The sequence below is a fragment of the Tauraco erythrolophus genome, chromosome 4, assembly GCF_009769465.1.
Source record: "Tauraco erythrolophus isolate bTauEry1 chromosome 4, bTauEry1.pri, whole genome shotgun sequence".
Lineage (NCBI taxonomy): Eukaryota > Metazoa > Chordata > Aves > Musophagiformes > Musophagidae > Tauraco > Tauraco erythrolophus.
The window spans coordinates 7049207-7068748 of record NC_141468.1 but is presented as its reverse complement, the minus strand read 5'-3'; the positions used below and the strand labels follow the sequence as shown (position 1 = coordinate 7068748).

Sequence of the window (19542 nt, the reverse complement as noted above, 5' to 3'; positions counted from 1 at the left end):
TTTCTGTTTCACAACTAAGAGCTACGTGCAGTGTTGGTAGGTTGTTTTATATTCCTAGAAACTGTAGCTAGAATATATGTTTTTGTGTAAATGTTTTAATATGCATTTAGGAAACTGATTTTGACTTTAGAAATATGATCTGAAATCTGTTAGCATTAGAAATGGCAAATCCTGGTTTATTTGGTGAGCTCACATGTTTATTTGGTATGCATACATACATTTCAGCACACTGGTGCACTTTTACAAGCATTCAAAAATCGAATATGTTTTTTTGTTGTTGTTGTTTTTTTTTTAATCCTGGTAATCTTTAAAGCTTTGTGATATTGCTGATTGCCTTTCACCGTTCCTATTTATAGTTTGTAATTATAGTGAGTTATTTGTGGCTTGTCCTGAAATATTGTGTTGCTAAGAATCTGATTTTTTTTTTTTTTTTTTTGTCTAAATTGACAAATTTGTAGTAGTCTTTCCAATACCTGTAGAATAAGTGCCGCTTAGCAGAGGTGATACAGTTTTGATAGGCCTTCCTACATGCAAAAGTCCTGGCTTGTAAGCATCACCTGCATGGAATGATGTTTTGGACTGTGTGTCCATTTTCCTCCCTGTGCCTCTGCTGATTCCATCAACAGAGGTCCCACATGACATCCTTGTCTCTAAACTGGAAAGACATGGTTTTGATGGATGGACCACTCGGTGGATAAGGAATTGGCTGGATGGTCGCACTCAAAGAGTTGTGGTCAAGGGTTCAATGTCCAAGTGGAGGCCAGTGACGAGTGGTGTTCCTCAGGGGTCAGTACTGGGCCAGTGCTGTTTAACATCTTTGTTGGTGACATGGACAGTGGGATCGAGTGCACCCTCAGCAAGTCTGCAGAAGACACCAAGTTGTGTGGTGGTGTGGACACGCTGGAGGGAAGGGATGCCATCCAGAGGGACCTTGACAGGCTGGAGAGGTGGGCCTGTGAGAACCTCATGAAGTTCAACGAGGTCAAGTGCAAGGTCCTGCACGTGGGTCGGGGCAATCCCAAGCACAAGTACAGGCTGGGCGGAGAATGGATCGAGAGCAGCCCTGAGGAAAAGAACTTGCGAGTGCTGGTGGATGAGAAGCTCAACGTGAGCCGGCAATGTGCGCTGGCAGCCCAGAAAGCCAGCCATGTCCTGGGTTGTATCAAAAGAAGTGTGGCCAGCAGGTCGAGGGAGGTGATTCTGCCCCTCTACTCTGCTCTCGTGAGACCCCACCTGGAATACTGCGTTCAGCTCTGGAGTCCCCAACATAAGAAGGTCATGGAGCTACTGGAACGAGTCCAGAGGAGGGCCACAAAGATGATCTGAGGGCTGGAGCACCTCTGCTATGAAGACAGGCTGAGAGAGTTGGGGCTGTTCAGCCTGGAGAAGAGAAGGCTCCGGGGTGATCTTATAGCAGCCTTCCAGTACTTAAAGGGGCCTACAGGAAAGCTGGAGAGGGACTTTTTCCAAGGGCATGTAGTGATAGGACAAGGGGAAATGGATTTAAACTGAAAGAGGGCAGATTTAGATTGGATATAAGAAAGAAATTTTTCACTCAGAGGGTGGTGAGGCACTGGAACAGGTTGCCCAGAGAAGTTGTGGCTGCCCCATCCCTGGAAGTGTTCAAGGCCAGGTTGGATGAGGCTTTGGGCAACCTGGTGTAGTGGAGGGTTTTCCTGCCCATGGCGGTAGGGTTGGAACTAGATGACCTTTGATGTCCCTTCCAACCCAAACCATTCTGTGATTCTATGGTGTCACTGGACACTTTGTCCTCAGCAGGTTGTCCCTTTGATAGGATGATTGATATAATTGTCTTTCTCTTTAGCGTGTTGTATGTCATTGTTGCTTTTGTTCAGAATGTTGTAGATTGTACTGCATTTATATTTTCTTTTATTTTCTTTATACAGTTTCATAGAAGAATTTATAAAGGAATCCCACTGCAGTTCAGAGGGCAAGTCTGGTCTTTACTGCTTGACGTCCCAAAAATGAAAGAAGAAATGAAAGACTTTTATAACGTGAGTTTGTAGAATTTCCGCTTAATTAAAATATGTTGAATACTGACATTGCAGGCTTTATTAAGCTTGGGTTGTTGTGCAATGTTTTTGTGGGTTTTTTTTTAAAAAAAGGGTTAGAAATTGTATTGAACTCTACTGCTTGTTTTAGCTAGGTACAAGACCACGTATTGAAAAGCACTTCTCCAGCTTATTTTTTGTTTCTGTAATTCATGTAATTAATTTGGTCTTCTTTCTGTTTCTTTTCCTATCCTCAAATCCTTGCAAAACCCTTTCTAAAAGCAAAGCAAAATAAAATAAAACAAACCCTCTGTCCCAGTAAGAAGACAGAAACCTCTGAAACTGCAGCTTTTTGAGAAACGTCTGTTAGGAAGCACCTTGTTAGCTGAGTATCAGTAAGATGATTTCTAGTATTCTGCAGAGGATGGAGGTTTAAGGAGGTGCCTTAATCTTCTGAAAGCCAGAACGAACTGTCTGTCTGTCACGTCGTGTCCAAGTGGAGCTTGGATATCCCATAAAAAGCACTGTCTGGTTACTTGATTGTATTCTCAGAGGTGCTCCTGATGAAAGGATGTTAACCTGCAGAATTCTACAGGCATAAATCAACCACCTAAGCACATCTCCTACTTAGAATATAAAGAAAATAGCTACGTCTTACCACTCCCCCAGCCCCTGTCTTCACCCTGAATAGCAGTTAAAGCAACTCGGAATTATTGTGGTGACATTCCTCTAGATTTTTCCCTAACTCTTCTTTTTCTCTGGGTGTGAATACAGCTGATGGCCATCGGAACTAGACTTCAGACCTAAGAGTGGCGAGTAAGGTTCACGTGCAGGCTAGTAAGTTAGGCAGAAAGGGAACTGAATCCTTTAAAATTCTGTCTTTTCCACTCGGTCTCTCTCTGCTAAAGGATTATAGGGAGAGTTTAGCTAACAGAAAGGCAGTTTAGTATTGTAGAGTGTTTGAATTCTTCCCCATAGGAATTTAAATGTTAACTGCCTTTTCAAGAAATAATATCCAGAGTTTCAAGGAAATGAATTGCTGGTTTGATTTTTGGCATTTCCTGATAGCACTTTTTTGGAGCTGAGACTTTGGCTCTGAGTAGACAAGGAATATTGTAAAGTCATGAAAGAAGATCGATCTTCTTTAGATAACATCGGCATCAATGTTATCTAAATTTTGTCTCTGTGATCTTCTCCTTACATTATTTATCGCTCTCTAGTCTGACAGGCTGCTTTTTCTGACTATTATATTTTGTTTAGCTTTGTAAGTAAGACTAGTGGCAGATCCAAAACGGATAAAGCAGAGTTCATGCCGAATAATGCAATTGTGGGAAAGAATACTGAGTAAAACTAGAAGCATTTAAAAATAGATTAATTCATCTTCAGAGAGGATTAATGCCATCTAGCGCTCAGTGCAAAACAAAAAAGTGTTTGTAGTTCAGATATAAAAGTAGAAATTTTCTTCTGTCGTTATCCTAGCTTGTTTATTTGCGATAAGCTCGTTCTACTGCTCTTGTTTTTTTTCCATTTCCTGAAGTGATATTAACGCTCCTTATTATAAGTATCACTTGCAAACTGCACACCTTAAAATCAGAAGGAAAATAGGCACTTTTGCTGTAGGTCAAACAGGTTCTTTCACTTCTCTGTGCAGGGCGATTACCAGTTCTCAATCTTCTGTCCTTTCCGTTTCTCAAACTCCAGATGCCCTTTCTTTTCACTCACACTGGAGACTCCCATGATGGCAAGGACTCTGGCTACGTCTTTGTGTATATTCCAATGTATCATAGGCTCTGGGTCCTCATGCCACCTTAAAAATATAAATTTTCTCTTTCCTTCTTTTTTGTCTGTCTGAGATACAAATCATTCTGGATGTTAGTACATGAAATTATACTAAAAAGTGCTCGAAGCCGATATCGTGGTGAGTATTGTGCTGATTAACAACTGCTACCAGTTGGTTCAATGACTTACAGGTAATTCCTGATGTGCCCGGATCTTCTGGTTGTATTCAACAGCCTGAGTGGATGTTATTGTTCTCTGTCTGATCCCTTTGTTTTTCTTATTTCTGTCTTTAAACCTTTTTCTTGTCTTGCAGCCAGAATCTGTAGAGTTCTGCCTTTTGATTGTCTGTGGTATTCTCTAACAATGCCTACTCAGATGTAATGTTTTGAAAATACCTTGTTGAATCCAGATAGAAATGTCTTGCAAACTCATTAGGGACAGAAGCGAGAATGAATGAATGAACATCAAGAGAAAATTATTGTAAGTGCAAAAAAATAAGGTGGCAATCTAACCTATGCAGGCTTCCTAAGTATTCAGTTGCAAAATTGGATTTAATTATACAATGTTAAAGCAAGTACTAAAGTAGAGATATTCTACAACTAAATTAGATTAGAGCAGAAAGACAGAGGAAATGACTAGAGAAATGTCCATTATTATACTTAGATAATAACTGGAAGCTACGTAGGTATTACTTCTGCTTAGAGAAAAAGGCAGGGAAAGTATGAAAAGCACACTAAATCATTTGGCTAAAAGTCCAGTCTGGAGCACTTGTATCTTGTTTTCTTGTTCCTAAGTAGTAAAATTCACTTTGTCTTCCTCCAGTGATGTGCCTACTTGAGAAATGGCAATTGGAAGTCTGAAATGCTGAAAAGTAGCCTTGAATATGGGTAGTGAGAGGTGTGTCATGAAAATGTGTCTTATGGAATTGGTCTTTTTACACCTATACTGTGTAAATGTATAGACTCTATAGAATTCACATATGTATATGGATATTTTGGAAGTTAAAATTGTTACCTTGTGAGTTGCTGTTCTATATTAAGCGTTTTAAATTACGAGATGGCAAATACTTCAGTGTAGGTGTGTAGGCAGGTTTTGGCTATTTTAGAGTTCACAGTTTTAAAACTAATTTCTGTTCTTTACTGTTTTTCTAGAAATTGAAGTGTCAAGCACGAGGGTCTTCACCAGATATTAGGCAAATTGATCTTGATGTAAATCGAACATACAGAGATCATATCATGTTTCGAGACAGATACGGTGTTAAGTAAGTAAATTAAACGATTTTGTTTTGTTTGTCTTAAAACTGGCTTCCAGTCTGCCTCAAGCCTCTTCGACCTGCACGAGAATATTGAATGTAAGCTCCAAACTTTCAAAGCAGGATTGTCTATGTGCAGTGATTAATTCCTGTTACTACTGCAAAACCAGAGGGTCGCTTCCAACCAACTAGTTTTCCCTCACTATGAGGCGATCAGCAGCATTCCAAAGAAAAGCATTTCTAAACTCTTCTCATCTTGTTTTATATTTAATAAATAGAATCTCAGATATTCTAAATAGAAAAGCATGGGAATTCCAAGCTAATAAATTAAGATTTATTGAACAATCATTTTATTTAACTGTGTGTTTTCAAAAACAAGATAATTTTTGTGCATTTCTAATAACTTTTATCTTCCCTGAGGTTTTAGATTCCTTTGGATTTTATATTCCTCTTCTGCTAGTATCTAATTCAGAACCAAATAAAGCAGTATTTTATATGTGAGCACTTAATTATTTACAAATGTAGGCCTTAATGCTTTTGGATTTCTTCAAAATGCTGTTTGATTTTTTTTTAATTATTTTTTACTGTCATTGGATGAGGAATATTAGGCAGCTGTCATCTTTAAAAATGCTTAATAGTGAAATAAGTGGCGATACAAACATCAGTATTGTTGCTAGCTTGCAGCATCAGCACCCTGCTGAGATGAAGAGGGCATTTTTTTTCCCTTCCATGACTGTATTGGTTCAGTTTTTAATCTCCTTTTCTTTCCAAGGCAGATTCTGCAGCAGTCTGCTATTTTCAAAAAGCAGTACTCAGAGCTGTGGACTTTAATGTGATAACGAAACATTCATTTTCATATATTATTATCCTAGATATTTTGTGGACGAATTGTAAATATGAGAAATTTCTCTGATGGCTGCAACACAGGACGGAGAAGAAAGCAGAAATTCCCAAGCTGAGAGCTGTTCTGTGCAGCCGCTGTAGTTCGGATGCAGTTGTGCTCTCTGTACTTGAGCCGACGTGCCGTGCCTCTCGGCAGCGCTGACAGTGCCACGCAAAACTGGCTCTGTTGCTTCTGGGCCTCAGATATTTTTTATGCACATATTTTAGGTGTTAGCAGAAGCTTTACTACCCCATCACTTTAGGGTTAACACAAGCAGAGTCAGCTCCAGTCCCTGTAGCTGTGGTGTAAGCATGCCCTCAGAGTCCCCAGGAAAGCCTTTGGCTGCATAAAGCAATTTCACACTTGGAATAGATGTTGGAATTAACGTATTTCCAGTGATGCCTCGATGAAAAGTTCAGAAATCATTTCCCATAGCAATGAAATAAAGTCCTACAGGTAAATCAATAGCTTGTTTGACTTTTTGGTAGACTGTATGTCTTTGAAGGTTCATTCTTTCACAGGTCTTTAGTGGTATTATCTGGTGTAAATCGTACTAAAATTTCCATTATTTTATGTATCTTATTGTGAATGAGATTGAGAACTTATGTTGAGTTTCGTATGGTCAACTGAGGATACAGAGGGTTCCTGTGTACATTTGGAGCATTTTAGTTTGTCCTTGTGCAATAAGACTCCAGCTTAATATCTCGTACATTAGGTTACACTTGACTTTGGTTGCTGAAGAATAGCTAAGCTTCAGTTCTGCTAGAGGGCAAATAAAAATGCCATAATCTAGATGTTTTGGAAAAATTCTTCAAGTATCCATTCTCTTTCTAATAGAAAATAAGCAGACTTTTGCTTATGCCTCCTTTTTTTTTTAAGCTGCTAATATGTACTTCTATACATTTGATTAGTGACAGGTGGAGGGAGTTTCACTGGACAGAAAAAGGATAGTATGCAAAACTCAGCAGTTAAATTTTGGCAGTTATAGTTGTGGATGAAAGCAAGCATTCAGGTTTCCAAATTGTGTCGCAGCAAATCACAAAAAGTAGGTGTGAGTTTAAAAATTCATTATGAGAGCTCTCCACCATTCCTTTCATATTGCAGTTTGAGAAGAGCAGAGTTTTGGGATGGGTTGGTGGTATCTGTTTTTTTCTTTTTTTGCTCTTACTACCTAGTTAGACTGTTTTTATAAAAAGCAAAGGACCTACATAAAGCTCTTTGTGATTCTGACTCTGACGTACACGGAGATCAGTCCGTTCTGGAGGTCTGAGGGCAGAATGCCGAGTCACAGTTGCTATTGTTTTTCTTCTGTTTGACAGTACCAGTCACTAAAGCAGCCTTTAATTTGGGTGCCAAGATTAAGACACCTTTGTGGCTGCTTTGTGTATTTCAACTCTTCTACATCCCTGGAATTAGTAACAGCTGTTAGTGTTCTGCAAGCACCGAAATCAGGTCTCTAGTGTTTTAAATTTGGCATGCAGAATAAATCAGTGTTTGAAATGCAGCCCATCCTGTGTTTGGCTTTACCTATCTGTAAAAATGATGATCTGACACCATTGCCTCCTCAAAGTGTTAGAGGTGTTTTTTGAAACCCTTCAACATGTATAACATCAGAAAAGTGCTAAATATAAAGTTGGTTTGAAATTGGAAGCGCATATCGTTGTAAAGTGTGGTTCGTCCTGTTCTTTAATGCTAGACAAGTTAAATCAGGCAAACAGGTTTCCAAAGCATAGTTCACTACTTTTATGTTTTTCTGTTTTTACAAAAGACAATATTATAGTATTTTCCCTTTCTACTCTTATTTCTCCAGGCAACAATCTTTATTCCATGTTTTAGCTGCATATTCCATATATAATACGGTAAGTTGTGTACCTTCGCACTTAAATATGGTTTCTCTGAATGTGCCATAAGAGAATAACTTGCAATTCTGTGTCTTCTTTCTCTCTAAAAGAAAAAAGAACAAACATTTCAGACACATAGAAATAAATTCCTTGTTTGTTGACATGTTTTGAGCTGAAGTTAAAATAAAGCATCTCAATTACAAGTATCTTATTGGACAGACTGAACTGTGCATACAGTTCGGCTGAAACTAAGTATTGTATCTAATAAGAATAATGAATTTGTGCTGCGATGGAGTTTTATACTACTGATATTTTCCCCCCCATTATGTTATATGCCTCCCTTTCATTGGAATAACAGGAAGGAAAACACGCTGCAGAAAGACACATGTTGGAGTAAACAGACATGTTTCATAGCCTGGAGGGTTCTAACAAATGGAAAATGGTTTTAAAGGTTGCATCTTCTTTACTTAAGCCCCCAGTCTTGCCTGCAGTCCTGAATGAGAATTTGTAGAGTGGGGTTTCCAGACTATATCACAAGAGTTAGAAACTTAGGTGTTTTGTAATGTCTTTTGACTGCATGCATAAAATAGAAGAAACAGAAATACCATCATGTCCACATTTAACTGGGGTTTTGTTGCACTGTCCCCTCATTCAGTGTGCCCATTTTGATCGTTTTTGTACATCGTTCATTTTAAATCCATCAGCAGCTCTCTAGAATTTCGTGTAAAAATATGTGAAGTTAAGAAGAAAGTGAAATTAAGCAGTTACTCTAATTAAATAGCACTTTGTTTCATTTTTTCAAAGTTCTAGGAAATGTAACCTTTCTATCTTGTTTCATTTTCTGTCTCCTTGCAACTGTTGGCCCATAAAAGAACTTATATTGCTGGAATTTGTTGTCTTTCACTTGTTATGTTGTCTTAAGCTTTTAATTGTAAGCAGCCATGACACACTGAAAAGTAAAACTCTGGAAGGACCTTTATATATCTCCTATAGAACATTGGACTAATATTTCAAGTTGCATGAAAAATATTGTTAAAAAAAAACCTGTTAAAGTGTAATTACAAGGAATACTGCAGTGAGGTTTTTATTTTGCACTTTTGTTGTATTTTTCCTCATAATGTGTAGCAGTTCTTATTCCTTGGTTTTATCTCCAGAGCAATATTCTGTTAAGAGCTGGTAAACCTGAAAAAACTTACCCAACAATTAAGTCATTGTCCTTACAGATATTTTATCAGTGAGGTTATCTGAGCCATTAAATGATAGTGACAGTTAGTTCCTACCGTAAAAGTCAAAATTAATAGCAGAGGAAACACCCAAGTTCAGTGTTCAGGACAATAACTTTTTTTTTTTCTTTGGGTTTATTAGATTTGCTTGCTATGGGCTGCTAAACTTGAGCAGGTTTATAGTTACAGGTCACTCTTGAAAAGTCCTGTGTTTATCAGATGGTGCCCTGACTATAAAGCAAAACAAAGCAAGGCCCCCTCCCCACAAAAAAAAAATACTTAAAACCCCCAAATTGCAACTAAAAGGAAAACACGTCCATTCGGGGAATTAGATGATACAGTTATTTGAAGTTATTAGTAGTGACAAGGATTTTGTGCATCAGTGGAGAGTTCTAATGAACAATCAAGACTTCCATTTTACTTTTTGGTTGGAGGGTTGTGCATCATCTCTTCTATCTATCAATATTTTAAATGTTTTATTACTGTGTTTGGTGGTACCATAATACGGGAACTTAGGCCATCAGGACAGTCATCCGTTTTCCTCCCCTAGATCAAGAGAAAACTCATAGCTCGTTGTTATGAGGCTTTTGTTTTCAGCGTTTTAATATTTACCTTGTCTGATTTTCAGGAAGTTGGATACTGTCAGGGAATGAGCCAGATCACAGCTTTGCTCCTTATGTACATGAATGAAGAAGATGCCTTCTGGGCCTTGGTGAAACTTCTCTCTGGTCCAAAGCATGCTATGCATGGTACGGAGTTTCATGTCACTTAGTATACCTGCCCTAGTAAATTATTTGAAAATGGAACGATGCTGTTTTGTCTGTATAGTCAAAATAAGACATAGTGGGAGCCTTATACTGGGAGACTATTGGATATTACTGGAGCTTACCTGTATTTGTGAGTAATTGTTTTTTTATGTGATATCTTTCAAATGGAAAATCAGACGTTTTCTTTCCTCTTAATCTCTCAGGGAATGTAACCAACTGACAGCTGGTTATGTAGACATCTGCACAGCAATAAAATAGTAGTGGAAATGTAATACAGAATGTGTTAAATAATATTGCAGCTATGCTGTAATTTGACAGGACAGGAATCTGCAGTAAAAAATGGGCCTGTATATAGGCATTAGCTTTGGGTTTCCTGGTTTCACCTCTGCCTCACACAGCATTTTCTGCTCTCATGATCTTGTTGGTTTTGGGTTATTGGTAGTTTTCTCTTTCAGTGCCAAATGTAGTGTGATCTATGCATATTCCTTGGCTATTGGTATGGAACAACTCCAGGAATTCCAGTATCTTTTGTAGATGTTAGTGATGTGGTGATTCAGAAAAGCTGTAGTTCTTGGAAATCTGAAAAAGTAAATATTATCTAGGACTTGAGGCTTTTTAGCAAATTTCCCAGAGACTCTAGCTCCTTTTCCCTGTTTAAGACTTTCTCACACTGTGATAACTTTCTTCCCTGGCTTTTCAGTGTTCCTGGATGTTGTTTGTCCTCCACACCAAGCTCCAGTTGGCTGTTTTTCTGTTTATACTTCTGCAAAGCTATCGCCTTTTTAAAAGAAAAAACAAAAAAACAAGTGCTATCTACGTGAGAATCAATGACATAATTGAAATTTTGAATTCATTATAAGTCAAAGACTTGCTTGGAGCTTTACACAATGATAACACAGCCTAAAAGCATCTTAAAAAAATGCATGCATTTAATAATAATATGCACTTAAAACCATGCAAATACAACTGTGCAGAATGTTGAGCTCCTCAAGGGTCATAGAAAATATTAGATGTTTTGGGCAGTAAGTGTAAATCAACTCATTATATACCAAATCCATTGATCTGATTTTGATACATGGGAGCCTCACGTAGACATAGTCACCTTTTTAAAATGCCGTAGACTGTTAAACAGGATTTTAAAACTTTTTCCAGATTTTATGTCTTAGTTTTTTGTCTATGTCATCCTTTTTGAAAACAGGAAAGAGTCCTAACCTTGGAATGTGATGGTAATGGAGAACTTTCAACACTAATTTCTCAGGCTGATTTTTGTAGGCATCGTTTGAACTTGCTGTGATGAACAAGGGGGTTCATCTGGTAGCTAGCGATGGACTTACAGGATGATGTGTCACTTGTGTACATGTGGGAGTTGGCACATGGTCTGCGTAACCTGTTCACCACTGGCACTTGGTGGTGCTTCTCCTCAGCTGTTTCTTTACTGAAGGCTGATCAGACATAGTGTTTTATAGAATCACAGAATGGTTAGGGTTGGAAGGGACCTCAAAGATCATCTAGTTCCAACCCTACCGCCATGGGCAGGGAAACCCTCCACTACACCAGGTTGCCCAAAGCCTCATCTAACCTGGCCTTGAACACTTCCAGGGATGGGGCATCCACAACTTCTCTGGGCAACCTGTTCCAGTACCTCACCACCCTCAATGTAAAAAATTTCTTCCTTATATCTAATCTAAATCTCCCCTCCTTCAGTTTAAAGCCATTGCCCCTTGTCCTATCACTACACATCCTTGGAAAAAGTCCCTCTCCATCTTTCCAGTAGGCTCCCTTTAGTACTGGAAAGCTGCTATAAGATCACCCCGGAGCCTTCTCTTCTCCAGGCTGAACAGCCCCAACTCTCTCAGCCTGTCTTCATAGCAGAGGTGCTCCAGCCCTCGGATCATCTTCGTGGCCTTCCTCTGGACTCATTCCAGTAGCTCCATGACCTTCTTGTGTTGGGGACTCCAGAGCTGAACACAGTATTCCAGGTGGGGTCTCACAAGAGCTGAGTAGAGGGGCAGAATCACTTCCCTTGACCTGCTGTCCACGCTTCTTTTGATACAGCCCAGGATACGGTTGGCTTTCTGGGCTGCCAGCGCACATTGCCGGCTCATGTTGAGCTTCTCATCCACCAGCACTCCCAAGTCCTTTTCCTCAGGGCTGCTCTCGATCCATTCTCCGCCCAGCCTGTACTTGTGCTTGGGATTGCCCCGACCCACGTGCAGGACCTTGCACTTGACCTTGTTGAACTTCATGAGGTTCTCACAGGCCCACCTTTCGAGCCTGTCAAGGTCCCTCTGGATGGCATCCTTTCCCTCTAGCGTGTCCACACCACCATACAACTTGGTGTCATCTGCAAACTTGCTGAGGGTGCACTCGATCCCACTGTCCATGTCACCAGCAAAGATGTTGAATAGCACTGGCCCCAGTACTGACCCCTGAGGAACACCACTCGTCACTGGCCTCCACTTGGACATTGAACCCTTGACCACAACTCTTTGAGTGCGACCATCCAGCCAATTCCTTAATTTTTTAACCTATTCTTGACACAGAGGCAGTTGTATACTTTGATAATTTCCGTGACTTCTTGCCTTTTTGGATTTTTCAATACTCTCTTAGGATGGCCAGGACTTGACTGATTGTTCACATTGTGGACACATGGCATTTTCAGATAGCTTAGGTCCCAGCACAAACTCCTGTGCAACTTCATCGGTGAAGCCTTTTTGTCTTTTTTTATTTTACTATCTTTTAACTCTTTAGATTAGCTGCTTGAGGAGATGGACTGAAGAGATGAAGCTACTTGGTGGTAGAACCAAAGTATCTTTGCATTAAGTTTCTTTGGACAGTAAAATAGAGAATATCCACTGCTCTCTGAACCTACATGCTAACTGATTTCTTCAAGGAGTGCCAGTAGATTTAAGAGACATAACCTCTTTTTGTTATAATCATGTTGATTCTTCTCTGATGCATTGCATCCATCTGGACATCCACTTACCCTAACTTTATTATGGTTTCTGTCAGGTTTCTTCTTGGAGAATTGACCTGGATATTGGACAGATACTGGACTGAAAACCAGTTTAAGAAAAGCTAAAATTCCATACTCCTGGTATTTTAAGCAAGAGGTTTCATAGAACTGATATTTCAGCTAATTCATCTTTGAGTTCTTTTAGAGCTGTTTAGGATTCTGACTTGGGAACGTCCCCAGTGTCTTCCATGCAAAAGTTAACTTGTTTTTAGTATTGACTTTATGTTCTCTGAGCACTTGTAAAAATCTTCACAGACTGTTAAATCTACAAATTCTCTGCCAGACTTTCTGCTTCCAAAGTGTTTGAAAATAAGTCTATTAGTATTTTTTTAATGTCTTTTGTAAGTTGTTTTTTGGGAAGGAGACTTGTTTTCACATTTTTATACTGCCAGTGTTTGATCATCTCTGTTTTTCTGATCTGAACACAGTTTCAGCTTTTTGAAGGATCTTCTTTGAATGGTTTCTTTTCCTGCTGTGTAGCTGTACTCACTTTCCTTTACATTTCAGGTTTTTTGAATAGTATTACGTGTTTGCTCTGAGCCTTTTTTTAAACTCTGCTGATAACTCAATTGGAAGGGGATCTTAGTGCTTTCCTTTTCCAGTGTATGATCACTAAAACTACTCACAATTTTTTGTATGCCCTTAGTTTCAGCTATGTGAGCTCACAATCTTTATACTATATATTTATGATATTTATCTTGGCAGAATATCCCTCTTGTCTTATTTATGGTCTTTTCTTCAGTGCAGACAGTTCTAGTAGCTGCCTGTGCTGTTTGCTTTTCTGTCTTGCATTTGCTGCCCATAATCCTGATTTATGTCTTTTTGCTTTTAAAAGTTTTAGTTGGTGTAGGCTGTGGTTTTTTGTTTTGTTTATTAAAGAATATCATCGTTTAACCCAGCGGCAACTAAACACCAGGAAGCGCTTACTCACATTCCTCCCGTACCTCCTGGGGAATGGGGAAAAGGGAAGGAGACCTGTGGGCTGAGATAAGAACAATTGAATAATAATATAATAAAATCAAAAGTAATAATGATCTAATAATAATATATAAAAATAAAATGATAATAATATATGCAGACAAGCGATACACAGTGTAATTGCCCACCACCCGGTGACCAATGCCTGTCCCGTCCCAGCAAGCAATCCCAAAACAGATAAGTCCCTGCAATCCCGAATGAGCAAGAGGCCCAAATAGAGAGAGAGAGAGAGAGATAAAAATGAGAAACCGACAGTCTGAGAGAGCCCTCAGAAGAGAATGAATGCCAAACTTCAACCTTCATCTATATGCTGGACATGATGTTGCATGATATGGAATATTCCATTGGCCAATTTGACCCTCAATTCTAAGTCTGTAAGAGGAGTTGTGGTCCCTTTGTCCCGGCTGTGCTCCCCCGAGCCTGTTGTGCTCCTGCACACTGGCAGGAACACGGGAAGCTGAAAAGTCCTTGAGGTCTCAGTGCCAACTACAAACATCAGTGCGCTGTCAGCGTTCTTCTCATAACGAATCCCATACTAAATCCGAAACACAGAGCTCTTCTAGCTGCTCAAAACAAAAACTAACTCTGTCCCAGTCGAAACCAGGACAAAGAATAATTATAAATTTGATTTCCCTGTGATATTAAAGTGGGTAGACTAATGTAGGACTGATGGATCTGCTGTCATCTACCATTGCTAGTCTAGTGTCACTAAGGGAATATATTGATGTTTTGTTGTAGTCATTTAGGCAGGAATATGTGTGTTATCCGTACGTGGACATCATAATGTTGCCGTGAATATCTGTTCAGATCCAGTGGTCTTAAAGAAGGATAATGTTCTCAGAGCTCTGAATGCCTTTTTTAATGTCGTTTTTATAGTACATACACCTTTTACATGGTCAACTTCTTTTCTTAGGTTTTTTTATTCCTGGTTTTCCAAAACTGTTGAGGTTTCAAGAACATCATGACAAAATACTGAAAAAATTTTTGTCCAAACTTAAGCAGCATTTGGTAAGTATTTATATCACAATAAAAGGAATACTAATTTACGGCTTGCTTCCTGGTTTCAGTTCAGGTTAACCCACTAGGTTAAGAATACTTCAAACCTCAGAAAAAAATGCAAAGCTTGAAGAAGCAGAAGTGCTGTTGTTTTCATTGTAGACAAAGGTCCTAAGAGTAATTAATTTGGGTGTCTCTCTCACTTTTGATGTCTGTGTTAAGGAAAATACGCAATCTTTCTACTTGGCCTTGTGCAAACTGCTGTATAGCAAGCTGGTGTTAAAACATTTTATTGAGAATTTATTGTACGTGCAGCTTTGTGGCTCATCACTGGACAGAGGTGACTTTGCAACCAACCAGTTTTAATTGCTCTCTAAAAAGTAACCTTTATAAGAGGAGTAGTCCTTTTAAAATTTGCATATATTCAGTAGTATTTTCACCAAGCTTAGTGTTGAGTGTTGCCTCTTCTAATGCTCTTAAATAGGAAATAATATGCTCTTTATTTTTTTGCTAATATTGGCTGTATTTATTCAAAGCAACAAATAATTTTTCTAATGGGAGAAAAATGCCTTTCCAATAGTCATCAAGAATTTTCTTTTACTGTCACATGGGTTTTGCCAGAATCCATCTCCAAGTCTTAAGAAGTACTTTAAGAGATGCTCAGTTGCAGCAACATCTTCTGAGAGTGATAGCTGCTTACGAATATTACCTTCCCAGGACTATAGTATTTTCTGTTTGGTGTGTTTATCGCCTGTGGGGCGGGGAGAAGACAATTTGGGAGCAGACTAGCACCTTGGCAATGATAAATTGCATCTAAGGACGCTGAGTAATGGTTCAAAGCTGTGCCAGGGGAGGTTTAGACTGGACATTAGGAAGCATTTCTTTACTGGGAGGGTGGTCAAACACTGGAACAGGCTTCCTGGAGAGGTGATGAATGCCCCAAGCCTGTCAGTGGTTGAGGCATTTGGGCAATGCCTTTAGCAACATGCTTTAGCTTGGTCAGCCCTGAATTGGTCAGGCAGATGACTGTTGTAGGTGCCTTCCACCTGACATAATCTAGTCTAGTCTCTTCTGATGTATGCCTGTTGCATTATAAAATAGAATTTAAGGTCTTTTTTTTTTTTTAGCAACATGCTGTAAAACCTGTTCATGACATGGAATTAGGCAGATGGGGTTAGGAAAAAAACCATTCTTCTGCTGAAAGGTCAAGTCAAAATTAGTCATGCAAGATGATCTTATTATATTTTAAAAAAAATTAAATCAAGACCAGTTTTGTAACTGACTTGGCCCTGAAATTACAGTTGTGGATTTAGTTTTTACAGTATATGCAAGATGATGATCCTTGTTTGGAAATACCATCTTATTCTCATTTTCGAGGTTGTCACATTTCAGGATGAAAACATGGAATAATCCCCAGAAGACTAGGTGGTTTTTTTAGCAGTAAATGATAAGACATTTATACTTTCTAAAAATCAAAAAATAATTATACTTGATGAGGTGATACAACCTAAGGCTGGCATGTCATTAAATTTTGTATATTGCTTATATACCTCTTATTGCTGCATTTGATAATCAAGAACTTCCTCCTCCCCCCAGTCACTTGAAAAAGAAAGTTTCAGAAAAGTGCAGAAAGTAGCTAAAAGCTAATTTAAATAAAATGCTTTGATAGCTCCCTTCTGAGGACTTCTTGGCCACTCATTTAGATAGGGAGATGCAGGGAACGTTGACTATACAGATTTTTTTATATGTTTTTCTTTTTCAGTTTTAAATCAGAACATAGTTCAATTTTTGTGTGAATTAGTTTAGTGACGTTAAATTTAATAGCAATCAGTTTTTTTATCAGGGAAAAGCATGGTCTATTATGTCTATCTTTCAGTAGACTGATGACCATTCTTACAGGTTAGAAAAATCTCAGAATAAGGTGGAGTTTATTCTGTCTGCTTTTTAAAGAGACTCTCAAAATGAAGTTCTCATAAAGATTATTTCATTTATGTTAAGATTTGTTTTTCCTCATTTCTTACTGTGCATGTATCACGAAGATGAGCCCATTATAACTCACTGAAAGATGAAGGTAAAGCCTGCAGATAAATCAGAGTGATTTGGTCCATTGTTTATTCAGTGTTTGTATACTTGAAACTTTTTGGAAAAGCTGAATGTGGAAAGTATAGAGTGTGATATTACAGCAAAGTTAAAATTCAGAACTTCTTAAATTTCAGCTTTTACTTTGGCCTTTCCCCTAACTGTGCAAACAACTGGGAAGAACTCCATGAAACAGCAAAGAAGCTTTTAGCCATGCCAGATGGACCACCTATGCTCTAGGGGAAATTAGGTCCCTTAATTAAGGAATGAAATTGCTTATCAGTCTAAATGCTGTTTTAAGGTCCTGTGTTTGAAGAATTCGATTGTTTTAGGCTGGTTTCTGGTAGAGAGATATTCTTGTCACAAAATCTTTTCAACCTGGCAGCCTTGCTACAGAGAAATGAAAGATTAAAAGGACCCAGTGCCTGAACTTTGGTTGCTCGAGAATATTGATTTATTTTCTTGAGAGGATTTAATCCTCTGCTACCTCTGTCCCAAGAATAAGGTGGAGGTCTTAGACATGTTAATACCCTCTGCATCCCTAAATGCATGTTTCTTCAGGTGATGAAGCTGATAAAGAGAAACTGTAAGAGACAGAAGTTGTATTTGTTGGATTGAAATAACAATGTTTCATGTAGTTAATATTCACCATAAAGAATTAGTTTTGGTACGTTAGCCTCAAGGTGAAAATGTTTTTTTTCATGGACAGTGCAATACATTAAAAATATTCACAAAAATGAAGTAAACTTCTGTGGTTTTTCCAGGACTCCCAGGACATGTCCACTAGCTTTTACACAACAAAGTGGTTTTTCCAGTGTTTCCTTGATCGTGTGAGTATGTTTTCCATTTTCTATTTCTGTTTTTAATTGTGACTTGGGAGAGACTGTTTTCACAGTGTTGCCTGATTCTGTTATTGCAGACTCCCTTTACATTAAGCCTCAGGATATGGGATATCTACATACTTGAAGGAGAGCGGATTCTCACTGCTATGTCTTACACAATTCTGAAATTACACAGAAGTAAGAAATCTCTCAAACGTTTTGATGCTAAACAGAGATTCAGCTGGTTTTGTTCTTCTTTTGTGTAGCTTGACCCTGTGTGAAAAATCTTAGTTTCCTATTTGCCTTATGCTATTTCTGACAGGTGTTTTTCTTTCCTTATGCACAAAAAGATCAAAATCTTTGCTTTATTAATGTATGTGATTGCAAAAGAAAAATATTTGTTAGAGTAAGAAAGTTATTTAAGCATTGACATAAAGTGAGCTGTATTGCTGATTAAACAATGAGGAAAACATGTAGTTCCATGGTTTGGAAATGGCTTGTTAGCCCCTACAGGATTTAAATTTATCATACACGTGCACGAAGAATCCAGAGTGTGCCACTAAGTTCTTGAAACTCTTATCAGCAAACAACTCACACTGGTCATTCCTCATTGCTGTGTTTCTCCTTATACTGTTGTTTGTCCAAGAACGTAATTAAAATTCTGGATTTCTATAGTTTGCCTCAGTGGCGTTCTCTTTCGTCTCTTGCCTTTGGGTAAAGTAAAATTTGAGATTTTGAACAGAAGAATGGTTCAAAGTATCTATGCATAGTTCCTGAAAGTGATTTAGCACCTTAAGTTCCAAAGGATCCAAAAAGCTTTCAAGGATGGAATGTTAGTTTCTAAATATTCTTGAGTATTTTTCAGGGTGATATCTTGTATATCTTACTCTGGGCCTTTGGCTTTCTTAGTGAAGTCCTTTAACTCTATTTGCATTCAGAGGTCTGGATGGAGCTCTGCAGACCTGATGTTTTAATTTGCTTGCTGGTTTATTCTCCTTGAACTGTGGTGATACCACCTCACTGTTTCACTGGGGTGTATTCTTTAGTCTGTTCGTACACTGCTTTAAAAATGAAAAAGGTTACTTTTTAAATTATTGTTCTTAAGAAAGCTAAGCGTTTAGAGGCAAGTCGTTAGACTTAGAAATGTGGTTTATCTTCTTTATTTGCAAACAGACATGTACTTGAAATTTTTTTATTCACTGCACTTTTTATGAGAAGACCTGAGGGAAAAGGCCAAGTACAGATTTGCTTGCTTAGCAAGTACGTAGCAACTTCCTCCACAAGCAAAACACGGAGAGCACCTCATGGCAATGGAGAAGAGGTTAGAGGACTGGCAGAAAGGTGGCAGAAGACGAATTCTAATTCGTTTTCCAGTCTCTTGTCTACCCTTATGAACACTGATCGTATAGCTATCCAGTTAAAGCACCTCTGTGGAATAAATGCTGAAAGCATTTTTTATTACAGTGCAAAAACATTTTTAATGGTTTCTCTATGGAAATTGTACATTCTGGAGCTTTTGATGGCATATGTATGCTTAAAGAAGCTGTAGAGGTATGCAGTTGCAGCCTTGCAAGCCAAATAGGTTTGTGTGGGAAACATGGCCTTACTACTGTGTAAACCGGGAAAGAAAAATAATCTGATGACTTTCAAAATATGACCTGAATTGGATTGAAGTAGCAAAGAGTACCTGAATTTTCAGAGTGCCTGAAGCAATGGTTCTGAAGTGTGAACTGCCATCATCATTTCCTTGGAAGTTACTTCAGTTGTGAATGAGGATACCGTAAATATCAATATTTAAAATGTTTTACTGCTTTTCAGCGCTCTTAATAAGAGAGATGATGTATGTTGTACAGATCTACAGCAGTGTTTTGTAAGTTGAGGATGCAGGCTGAAAA

General features: G+C 38.5%; 1 protein-coding gene across 3 annotated transcripts in view; it reads left to right on the top strand.

Moving 5' to 3' along the window:
* Positions 1–19542, top strand: part of USP6NL (USP6 N-terminal like) — a 135985-nt gene that overhangs the window by 102086 nt on the left and 14357 nt on the right. For all 3 annotated transcript variants that reach the window (XM_086610038.1, XM_086610036.1, XM_086610037.1), the window contains 7 exons: positions 1908–2015; positions 4943–5052; positions 7737–7785; positions 9619–9739; positions 14665–14759; positions 17591–17656; positions 17746–17845. In XM_086610038.1, the coding sequence (XP_086466164.1) occupies positions 1908–2015; positions 4943–5052; positions 7737–7785; positions 9619–9739; positions 14665–14759; positions 17591–17656; positions 17746–17845 (649 nt within the window). The remainder of the gene's footprint in view (positions 1–1907; positions 2016–4942; positions 5053–7736; positions 7786–9618; positions 9740–14664; positions 14760–17590; positions 17657–17745; positions 17846–19542) is intronic.